The sequence below is a fragment of the Camarhynchus parvulus genome, chromosome 5, assembly GCF_901933205.1.
Source record: "Camarhynchus parvulus chromosome 5, STF_HiC, whole genome shotgun sequence".
Classification (NCBI taxonomy): domain Eukaryota; kingdom Metazoa; phylum Chordata; class Aves; order Passeriformes; family Thraupidae; genus Camarhynchus; species Camarhynchus parvulus.
In genome coordinates, this window is record NC_044575.1 from 28,264,723 (window position 1) to 28,276,704 (window position 11,982).

Below are 11,982 nucleotides of genomic sequence, written 5' to 3' on the forward strand. Positions count from 1 at the left end.
AAGACCACAAAGATACACATTGCCTCTAATGATTCAAAATAACGTTCTGGCAACATGCTTCATGGCTGTCCTTGCCACGGAGAATGGTGAAGACCCCACTTTAAGCTCTGCACAGGGCCAGCAAATTAAATGCAGCAGTGGGAGGTGTATTTCTAGCGGGATTATAAAAGTACCACCAGAAAGCTGGACAAGAAAATTGATGACATACTGTGGATACTCAAAATTTACCTAGTCTTTATGACTCTGTCACAAGACTAAGTTTAGCAATTTTCTGGACATTTAATAAATACCATGTGCAGCATTTTTTCCCAAGTTCTTAGATTGCTCCACAAACTAGGAAATTCAAATGGTCACCCTGCATTTCTACTTCATAACACTTTCAAGTATTCTTGAATGGTGAACAGCACCACCCAGCCACACCCCTCCCTCCTGTTCCCCCAAAAAAACAAGCCAAGAATCTTCACTTAAAGTTTAGATCTTGTATTCTGCTGAAGCCAAGATGAAGGAACTGTGCAGAACTGTGTACTGGGGTTTCTGAACATGCAGCCCACTGGCAGGAGCAAGTTCCTCTTGTACACTGGTGAGCTGGGGAGCCTTACACAGCTCCTATGGTACAGGAGGCACAGAAGAGTAAGAAAGGAATCCCTTCATACACCCAGTTCCCATCACCACTTTCCCCTCCTGCAGCTGCTGGTCCTGCCCAGCTGCATGCCCCCAGGCCATCTGCAGACACAGAGCAATGTCGGTGTGTGGGGCAGCTGCCACAGCTCAGGAGGTGACGAGCATCCTGCTCAGACCCTGCAATAATGCAGGCACAACAGGGTGGGGGGAGTTTTCTCACCTTTTCTTCAGCACTTGCAGTGGTGTTAATACCTGTTTATCCATTCTTGGCCATTCCTTATGATGTCTCTTAGGAGCTATTGGGCAAAAGCAGAAGAAAAATACAGAGCATTCCAATCCCCTTTAAGCTCAATGCGACAATTTTAATCCTCTAACTAAAAGGAAAGAGGGGGAAAAACGAGATGGACTGTGACAGGTTGGAAGGACTAAATCCCCGTTAACTAGGGCATCAAGATTTAAAGGGCTCAGCTTTGCACACATCAAATGTCTCTCACAGATCGCTGTCCCCTCCAATTCCTCAGCGCAAGTGGGGACCCACTGCCCCAAGGATGCTGGCAGCGGGCAAGAGAACACTACTGCCATGACACTGCCATGCCATGACTGATGCACCCAAACCCATGGAGGTGGCAGAGCACTCAGGTAGCCCTTTTGAGTCACAGATACAAGGGGTAGCAAAGGTACCAACCACCCAGGGCAGTGATGCACAATTAACAGCTGAACAGCAGCAGAGAGAAGAATGTAGCCATATACTGTATTTCGCATTAGCCCCACTACACACAATGATTTGTATCACTCCACCATGTTCCCTTTCAACTCCAACATGTCATTCCTAAAAATGAGGCTTTAGGCCCAAGAAAATTAATGAGTAAATAATTTACAAATCATAATTTTTAATAATTTACAATGCTGTAAGGATGCATGCAGATCAGCAGACTTTTCCTCTTACCTGATGTGACTCAGTCTGTATCCTGTGCTCTAAGGACAGTGTTTGCTTTCACTGTTAGCCACCTCCTCATGGCTCACCTAACATGCAGCATGAGATGGATGTCTGTTCAAGGACCTGACCTGAGCCAGCAGTCCAATTGCTCACTTAAAATCCTTTCACACTCAGCCAAAGGCAGCTTTTGATTGGTGCTTGGGCAGCTTCTCCAAGGCCAGACCTCACTTGACCTCATCTCATCACTGCCTGGCCTGACAGATACACAGTTAGTCCTGATGGAATGCTGTTTTCCCAGCCCTTCCCAAAATTTCTTTTGGGCTGCCCAGCCAGTGTGGTCCAGTTTTCCCATCACAGACTGGAAATGCCCTGAAATGCCTCGTGCTGCCATGCAGCTAGCAGGCATGGCACAGCAATGTGGCATTCCTAGGCACAGCACAACCAAATACAGGGAGGATACAAACAGATGCCAAGTTCATTCAGATTTGTTCCAAGAGAATTTTTGAAAGGGTTACCTCACTGCAGAGCATCCACCCTTCTGCTACCAACCCAAGCTCAGTATAAACATCACCCTTCACCTGAGCAATGAGAGAAACACCCCTGTGCTTACCCCAGCCTGGCCCTGACAGAGGAGCCACCTCCGCAACTGAAGAACCAACTGAGCATCCCTAGGCCAGAAATGGGGCTATGCCCCTACCTGTTTGTCAGTGCTCCTGCCAAGCCCTCAGAGGCCACTGTGAGAGGCTGTTTCCTATCTTTAGGCATAAAACAGGCAGTTCAGCCAAATGGAGACATTTCAAAAGGTTGGGAGACAAATGCAGCCTACTCTGTCAGCAGCCTGGTGGCTGGTAACTCCTACCACACTGCTGTCATCTTATTGCAGAAGTTCCATACCTTCTTGGTGATTTCTCATGGGCATCTCCTCGCAGCACTGACTCCTTCTTCTTCACAGCAAGGCCAACAAACTCCAACTCTCTCCTCACCCAGCTAACCCACTGTTTTGTAGCACTTGTCTTCTTATTGGACACAGCTGTGGCCTATTAAGGGCAGGCCTGTTCCTAATATTTGGTGATTAGTGCAGCTGCAATACCTCAGGTGTGAGATTACCTTCTGCACTATATTTTCTTACATTCTATTCCTCCACACCACACAACCAGATCTGAATCAATCTCACTGAAAGGTGCAAAGAAAAAAAAAATCCACCAAAAATGGCATGCATGTTACAGCACCTGAGAAATACAGCATGATCACACACAGCAGGACTTGGCAGTGAGCACTTGCACCATTCACAGTTTTTAACTCCAATACTTTACCATTATTTTTTACAATTTCAAAAGACTACAGGGAACTACATAGGAAGCACACAATTATTTCAATTTCATTGTGTGGATGTGATGGCTCCTATTTGCACTGCCACTGTATCCAGATTCCTGTACTCAGAGACTCACTGACCAGTTACCCAAGGAGCTGTACTGCTTTTTGCAGCTCTTATACACTCTTCCTTATTCATTACATTTTTTACTGCATACTTGGTACCAAAAGGCACAAAGTTACAGCATGGCATTACTGGGCATGACACACTCTGGCACCAAATACTTTGTTCAGGGCACTCAGCAGGCAAGCAAGCTTTATTTTTCCAATTTTGTCCTGCAGAAAGACTTTTTCAGAGAACCTCTGAAGACATTTTCATTGGTTAGAAGCACTTTTCCAGCCAAGCCCTAGCTGTTTCAGGGCAGTTATCCAAAACAATAAAGGCAAGAAAAATAGTCTTTTTTTTTTCCTCCCAGGCCCACAAAATGTCTGATACAGATTTCAGCACGGGCGCTTTCTCTCTCTGCTACTGTTAAACAAAGCTTCCTCAAAAAGATCATATTACAGCTTACAAGATGAAAAATTTGTGAAGTGGGAGAATTGAAAACAAGAGGTTAAAGCAGATGATTTTCTGCAGCTTTAGCCAAATGTCATCAGTGACCCTGCTGTGACAGTCAGACGTTAGAGCACTGCCCCAGCCCAACCATGGCAGCCTTGGAGCCTGAACTGCAAAGTCAACCCTCCAGCTCCACCATGGCAGGACAACTAACCAAGCATCATCTCACCAGCCAAAACAGCTTCCCAGCCCAGGGGAAGCCACACGTGACAGCTTCATTCCCATCCTGGGGACGCACAGGGACAGGGACAGCGCTGTGGGACCTGCAGTGGCACTGCAGAGGTGGCTGAGGCAGGTCTCTGCAGGGACAATGACCCTGAAGGAGGTGAAAGAAAGCAGAGCCAAAGGAACGTGCAGCTGCCTATCAAAAATCTGGTCTCTACCAACACTGAGAAATTACCCATATGCTCAAAGCACATCACAACATGGGTAATTCCTCTGCAGAGATAGGACCCAAGAGAACACTATATTCTTTTTTACTTGTCTCCACAGCCCCCAAAAACAACTGGGACATGGAAATTTGAAGCGGACAGTCCACCTGCAGTCCTTTATCACTTTTATTAGTTGCAAGAATATGTGCTTGTAAAGACAGCAGTGGGTAATACACAGCCTTTTCTAACAAATCCTATTGTTCAGTGCATGAAGTAGCCCATGCTGTGCCTTCAACACCTTCCTCTTGCAGCAGATCAGCCCTGACCTGCTACATTTCTGCGAATCCCGTTCCTTGTTCAGAGGGCATACAAAGGGAGAACTCAACCACATGTTTTGCTAAGGTTATCTCTCTCATCTCCAGCCCTTTACAAAACTTGCAAGCTAAGCTGCCCAAAAGCCCTGTGAAGTAGATAAAATTTTCATTTTAGACTTTGGGGAAACGGAGGCATATGAAGAGCCTGTAAGGAAGATGAGTTCAGCTCAGTCAATAAGGCAGCTCAACTCCCACTCTACGGGTCCCACTGTGGTTCAATCTTTACCTTAATGCAACATTATGGGATGTGCTGTGGATCATGGCCTGGGCACCAGAGACAGTGCCAGCAGTGCCAGCTGACAGGACAACCCCAAGGAGCCCACAAGCCTACTGCAGAAGCTGCCAGACAGGGCTGGAGCAGCACATGAGAGCAGCACACATGAGCAAAACAGGAAAGAAAGCAAGGTCCTGGGACTCATACATGGAATAGGAACAACCAGCTGGCATTCTATGGGGAGCCAAGGAAGAGCAAGAGATCCCACTTTGGTGGGCTCTGCCCTGGGGCTTCCCCTGCAGAAGTGAGACAATGCACAGGTGAGCCAGGGTCACCTGCTGTCCCAGGTGCTTCATCCCCAGCACATTTGCCTCTGTTTGTTTCATTGCCTTTGCGCTCTGCAGAATTAAGTCAGTTTTCAGTGCTCCAAAATGGGCAGTCCCAGTTCAGTGGCACTGAAACAAAACATCTCCCCTTGCCTTTTAAGTGACTCTCACCCTGCCTGCCTAGGGATGAAGTGTCTGGACCAAGTTTCACCGTGGCAAACAGCAACCTGAGATATCTATCAAAGCTTTCTGTTTCCAGCAACGCCGCTAATTTTTTCAGTTTTAAATCTTGAGACAATTTTGTATATGCAAAGATCTAACTGAGGAAGCGGCTGCATACTAAAGAATGCTTCAGCTCGCTAAAACTTGCAACTGCTTCATCCACTGATTTAATGAAAAGGCTCTAGTAAAATAAATCATGTTCAGGAGCACTGCACTGGCCCTCCCCTCACTTCTACACACTCTCCCAGGCTGCCCAGACCGCCACGTTCCCCAAGCCCTGGCTACCTCACTGCAGCTACAGCATCATTTTGATTAAAAATTAAGGCCAGTGCTGCCAACTGGATTTTATTAACATTACTATTGTGAACAATTTCTTTCATTTTTATTTTATTTTTATGCATCACAAGGGCCATTGAGACAAATTAAATATAAAATCATTTTCTGCCATTTAGGCAAACAGCAGCCATTCCCCCAGTTTTCAAACATAAACACTTTAAATAAAACATTACACCATCAAGCTGTTACTGAATCTTCCTCTTGCAGTAATACCCTTAGAGAAAAAGTTACCAAGTCATCCTTTTCCAGGGAGCTGGCACAGGCCCCATGTACCATATGAGAGATGCCACAGAGATTTAAAAAAAAAAATCAGTGTTGCAAGGGTCTGGCCACAGCATGAATGGCTGTCACAAAACCCTGAGCATTAAGGGCTGTGTCCCCCACCCTGATACAAACTGGGCAGAGCAGAGGCCATACAGGTGCTGGGAAGAGCCAGGCAGGTGCTGGCTTTTGGCAGTGGAATGGGCAGGCTGAACAGCACAGACAAACCCAGCAACTGGCAGGTTCTTTTCCATCTCATTTCCAACACCCCAGATATCTGCAGAGCCACAGGGAGCAGAGCTGCTTTGCAGGATGGTAGGACAGAGAGATGAAGTTTCCTCCACTTTTCCTTTGACTTGAAAGGAAGATGTTTTAAGAAAACGAGCATTTAGTGAGCTGTTGAACGTGGAAACTTCACTGGTTTGCTTACCATACCTTCCTGGCCTCAGGGTGTGCTGCTCCTGCTGCAGCCATGGTGGTCTGGCTTACAGGCAGCATCACAGCCCTGGGACACCACAGAGCCTCCCGTGCTCTGTCCATGTGTGTGCAAACTCAAACACAGACACTCAGCATAAGAGCAGAAAGAAAGAAACCTACAGAGCCATATGCGTGATCCTTGCCCCAAAAGGCAGGAGACCCAAGAGGGACCAACCTGCTATGAGTAAAATGGCAAGGAAGCTGCTGAAATGAGCTGCGGCACCTCATTAAAAATTAGGCCTTTTCTCTTCACAGCACAGCATGTCATGAAATTAAGCTTGACAATATGCCAATGCAAGGAAATAGTGCTGATCCTCTTGCTGTGTTTGTCAGTTTTTTTTATTTATTTAGGATCCATCTCAGTTTCCAGAGTTACATGCTTGAGGCTACAAGACCCGCCTCCAGGGAGGCACACATGCAGGAGCCTCATGGGATAAAGGTCCCTGAAAAATGGTATCATTTAGCAAACCATTAAAGTTGCAGCTTATCCCAGTTGTGAGGGAAACAGCATCCTCTGAAAGCTGCACACAGAGGAAATGTGATGAAGGGATGAGAATAAAATCATTCATGAACACACAGTGAACATCAGCCAGCACCTGCTCTGTGGGGTTCAGATACCCAGGAGCCAAAGGCAACAGAAAACAAAAGCAGCAGAGCGTGCTGTTAACTAGGTTTTCCAGGGTCTGAAGAGCATACATCAACGTGGTCTTACTTGGTGGCAAATACAAGCATGGCTAAATGTGCCAGCTGGCAATTCAGAGAAGCAGGTAAAGCCCAGCCACTGCCTATTTTCTGGCTAAACAAGATGTGGGAATTAAACAATTGACATCTTTCCTCACCAACTTGTTCCTTGCCTACACACACCACCTGTTCTGAGCCAAGCATCCCAGTGGAGTCTCTTGCTTGCTGTCTCACCACAGGCAGGTGACACACAGTTCAGTGATGTTTGCAGAGCATTTAGAAACCCTTAGCTACAAGGAAAAAGGATGCCTTGATCTCATCTCCCCAGTGCTCATTTTACACGGCTGAGCACAGAGGTAGGGAGCAGCCAGGAGGGCTGAGATCAGGTCACCTGGGCCAGCATTACAATACAGGGCTCTCCACTGCCAAACCGGCTGCAGTGGGCTCACAGAGCACTACACGGGTCACAAAAGCTGGCAAGATGAAGACAAGAGACAACATACCAAAATCTAAAGAGCAATTTACAAAGATAAGAGGCATCATACCTGCTCCAAAGAGCAACAGGGCACCAGCCTAATTCTGAGCATTTAAATAATGATACTTTTATCTCCACCTTCCAGGCATGTTGCTGCTCCCCTGCCACCCCAGAGAAGTCACCAAGCTGGAGAACCCTGTGGGCAACCTCACATCCTGCTTTTGACTAGGGAATAGGAGAAAATACTCCCACCCTCAGCTCACAGTCAGTCAACAGAAAAATTTCTCTTTCAAAGCTGCCTACTAACCATCCCTCTCACTAACAAGCCTTGCCCACGCTGCAGCAATGGCCCCGCTCTCTTCACTGGGACACAAGTGTGCTGGGTGAGCCTGCCATGCTGCATGCAGTCTTTAGACAGGGAAGAACAGAGCCCTGGGCTCTGCTCATCAGTGCCATAAAGCAGATATGCAGCACATGATGAACAATTAACCACCTGTACATAGTGCAGGAATGATGCCAAAGCCCTTCTAAAGACATATAGCACAGCTTCTGGCCTTTGGAAATTTCCTAGAGACAGGAAACAACCTTTTGCCTAGAAGAGACAGAAGAGAGTCCAGGGAGGAAGCTCATCTTCCAAAAACACACAAGCTAACTGTCAGAGGTCTTAGGGCTCCTTCTAATCAATATGAAACTATTCTGTGCTCCAGAGAAAAAAATGCATTTCTAGGAGTGTGGTACTCGCTTGTGTTTCTACCCTCCGTGGTAAGTGGAAGGAGAAGCATGCAGGCGCTTATCGTGTCACCAAGTGAGCCCTGCCATTTGCCAATATCTGAATTTTCATTTCAAGCACCTATAGAGCCTGTTTGTGAAGAGCTTATTGCAGAGAGGCCACATGTCAAGACTTCTATCTATAAAACAGGTATCTGTAGGATCACTATTAATGCACAAGCTGTTTCTGGGACACTGATCTCTGACAGCTCCATGCCCCAGCTTAAATATTCAAAGATTTCCCTGCTGACTCCAGGAATCAGACATCCAGATTTTAAGTTCAAAGTTGTGCTAACAAATATGAGGTCAACAAATAAAAAATAGTTTCAAGCTGTGACTTGCAATTGACTACAGTGTTTACCTGAGATGATTTTTATTCTTCACATTAAGAGAGAATAAAGAAGAAAAACACAAGCCCAGAAAGCACTTCAGTTTTTAAACCCATGCAATATACTTGCACTTGCCCAGGATTTGAAATGTCATAGCATAGATGCAAGAGCACAACTCTTGGACTCACTCATCCAAAAAAAGATTTCTTTATTTTTCCCAGACAGAAAAGCAGCCAATTTTAGAAAATTGAAGAAATATTTTTCCAGAGACCCATAAGTCACATGAGTCACCCTTATTTGCAGATGAGCCCAAACCTGAACTCCAATATCATCACTCATGCAGAGCAGAGGAAACCAGAAGCTGGATCAAAATGGGCAGCTTGTCTCAGTGGCTCTGCAGAAAGCCAAAGGACAGAGAAGCACACAGAGCACAAGCACGCCTCCCCTTGTACATGACCGCCATCGTACATTAATTCAAATAATCTGACTTCGAGAGGAATGAACTCAGGGTTGAGGGCTCTGTGCTGCCAAAGGACAGCTGCTTCTCTAGATTTGTTATTTCTCCAGCAGGGCAACAGAACTGGCACATTTCCTGCGCTGGCTGGGAGAGAGTAGTGGGCTGTGCTGGGGACAAGCTGAGGACAGTCTGCACAGCTACTGCCCTGGCCTGACCAGCCCTCAGCCTCACACACACAGATCAGACCATGAGACCCACTGCTCAGACCCTGCTAGATGCCACACCCTGAGGGACAGTGTTGTCCCCAGACCTCCACCAACCTTCCTGCCCTCTGCCCACTTCCCTGCTTCTGCCCCAGCAGCACAGGCAGAGGCCAAGGCTGAGACAGCTCGTTGTGCACATCACTGCTAAGCCTGTTAGGCTCCCCACAGCCATAGCACTGCATAGTTACATGAGCACATACACTGCATTTTACCACCTTGCCTCTCACAGCAACCCACCAAACCCTTGGGAAACCTGCGTGCATGAGGGAAAGCCCAAAGACCACAAACCCCTCCTGTTTCCTTCTCTATCCAAATACATCATAGCAGGTCAGGATGTGAAATTTCCACCATGCCCCACTACCAGGTGCATAAGGAGAGGGTCCTCCTTCATGTCAGCTGCTACTGAAAGCCCTAGTGGGAGGGCTGGCACATCCTGGGACCCCAGTTACAGAGGGACTTGAGATGCAAAGGATGATCATTTTTCCTTGCTAAGGGATTTCAGGCATGGAGCAGTGCTGGAATGATTTACACGGTTTTGAGAGCAGGACCAGATCTGGAGTGGCTGTTGCACGGCGGTGTATCTTGCAAGGAGAGGCTTTGTGGTTAGCCATGAGCACATACTGCCCCCCCAAACAGCAGCAATATAATCACGTGTGGCAGTGCCACAGCATCCTCCTCATGAGGATTTTAAGGTGCTTGGCAGGCAATATGTATTCATGTAACCTCACAAGCCCTCTGAGAGGGAGTAAAGTAAATGCTATAAAAAACCAGAAGGGATAAGCGGGGGAACAGAGAAATAAAACTGCTACACCAGCATGTTCAAGCTCACACAAGAAATCAGAGGCTCAGGGGCAGCTTCCTCTGCCACTAAGGTGGAATCAAAAAAAGCAGGAGTGCTCTAAATCCTCTGTTCAACTCAGCCCTGGCCAGCCTAAGAGCATTCCCCAGTGCACCCAAAGGGCTTCAACAACAGCAGCACTCGCACAGAGCTCCTCACCGTGCTCATTTCCTGCTCCACAGAGGGTCCAAAGCAGAGCAGCCTGAACTGCTGGCAGCCCCCAGCCCTAGTGAGCAGCAAATAACAGAAGTGCTGTGTCCAAGAGCCTCAGCCTTGACTTTTGAGTTTCAGGAGCTGCAAGCAATGGCCAAGGGGCTCAGCTGAAGTTTCCACCCTGCTGTCTGAGAGCTGGGACTGCTCTGACAGCATTTTCCAAACATTCACAGGGCTTCCCAAACACCTATAAACACTTCCCATCCCCGCTTTACAGGTGAAAAAAAGCGAGACACAGGCCAAAAACTCCCAGTGCCAGCCAAGGAGGGAGGCGGGCAGTCCTGGCGCCTGGCCCCTGCTCGACTCTGACCGGGCTGCTGCTTTTGTTCGCTTCCATGTGTGTGTAACCAGCTGACAAATGGATTCACAGCCAAAGAGTGACACACAGTGCAGCTCCCGAACAGCTTCAGCTGGATCACTCCTGGGAATGGTATTGCTGGGCCACTTCTTGCTCCAGGGGCTGATTTATTTTTTACGAGGCGATTGCCTAGAGTTGGGAGAGCTTTATTGATGCTATTATACAGGCTGAAGGGAGGACAAATCACCCCCACGGACAGAGCAGAAAGGTCCTCATCATCCTCAAGTCAGGAGCTCAATTTTATCCCCCTACTGAGCCTATAGATACCTAAGGAGGGCAGAGTGTGGTGCTTTTAACAAAACTGAAGTAGCACATCAGGGCACTGCTACCACTCCTCGGGTTAGGAATGGAGCCCTGGGAGCTCCCGCCATCTCCCTGCCCAAACCCAGCCTAAGCCCGCCTCAGACGGCTGCCTCCGGTTGAAAGAGACTAAAGTCCCATCGGGCAGCCAAGCGGAGGGGGCCGAGGCAGAGCCTGGTACCAGCTGTACAGTCACTCGCATCCCCCGGCCCGGTGCTCGGAGCCCGGCTGGCCGGAGGAAGGGCTTGTGAGAGGTCATGGCTCTCAGCTGGTCCTGACGGGAAAGCACTGTGATCACATACAAGCGTGTGTGCGTGCATATCTGTATGTGAGCACCTTCTGAACGCGAAATAAAAACCTTCCAGCTGCTTCACCCGCCTTTTTCCCCGGCCAAGGGCAGCCGCTCTCAGCCGGAGGAGCAGAGCACGGGCTGAGAGCGGCGGAGACAACTCGCAAACACTTTACCCACGACATTACTCTATTCCCCCGAGAGTGCCCACCCTGCTCCCCGACTGTAGCGGCTGCCATGGTGACAAGCACGAATGCTAAAATAAACAGAAAGCAACCCGAAGGCAGAGCGCAGCCCTCCGCCGGCGTACCCCGCGCCCGCGGCGGCGGCTCCCTCCCCGAGCATCCTCCCCGCCGCGGCAGGACGGGATGCTGGGGCCGCCGCTCACTCACGATGAGGGGGATGGTCCTCTCCTCCCGGCGCAGCTCCAGCCTGCCGGCCGCCCTCTGCCCGCTCCGGGCGCCGCCGCTACCGCCGCCGGCGGACCTGCCGGCAGCCGCCGAGCGGGGCTTGTTGTCCTGCCATAAGTAGTAGAAAGTGCCCAAGATCCAGGCGACGGTCAGGATGGCGATGGCATTAGCCCTGATCCTCCTCATGCCGAGCGCCCCGGGGCAGCTTGGGACCGCTGCCTCGACGGGCAGGGGCGGCTGCGGGAGGAAGAAGAGGAGAGCAGGAGGCGGCGGCGGCGGCACGGCTCCCCCGCCCCTCACGGCCACGGCCCCGGCACCGGCCCCGGACCGCCCAGCCGCCGCCGCCGGGTCCTAACGCCGGGCCCGCTCCGCCGCAGGGGGGCGGAGGGCTCCGCGCCTCCTCCTGCTCCTCCTCCTCCCGGCCGGGCCGGCGCGGGGAGCGGGGGCCGGCTGCCGGCGGGGATGCGCTCGGCGCCGCAGCTGCAGCGGAGACGGAGCAGCAGAGCCCCCTTGGCGGGGAGCGGGGGACACGGCT

The 11,982-nt window shown here is 49.6% G+C and overlaps 1 protein-coding gene across 2 annotated transcripts in view; it reads right to left on the reverse strand.

Annotated features, from left to right (window-relative positions):
* Positions 1-11,734, reverse strand: part of GALNT16 (polypeptide N-acetylgalactosaminyltransferase 16) — a 75,286-nt gene extending 63,552 nt beyond the window's left edge. For both annotated transcript variants that reach the window (XM_030949297.1, XM_030949296.1), the window contains exon 1: positions 11,430-11,734. In XM_030949297.1, the coding sequence (XP_030805157.1) occupies positions 11,430-11,633 (204 nt within the window). In that variant the 5' untranslated portion in view covers positions 11,634-11,734. The remainder of the gene's footprint in view (positions 1-11,429) is intronic.
* Between the last annotated feature and the right edge of the window lie 248 nt (positions 11,735-11,982).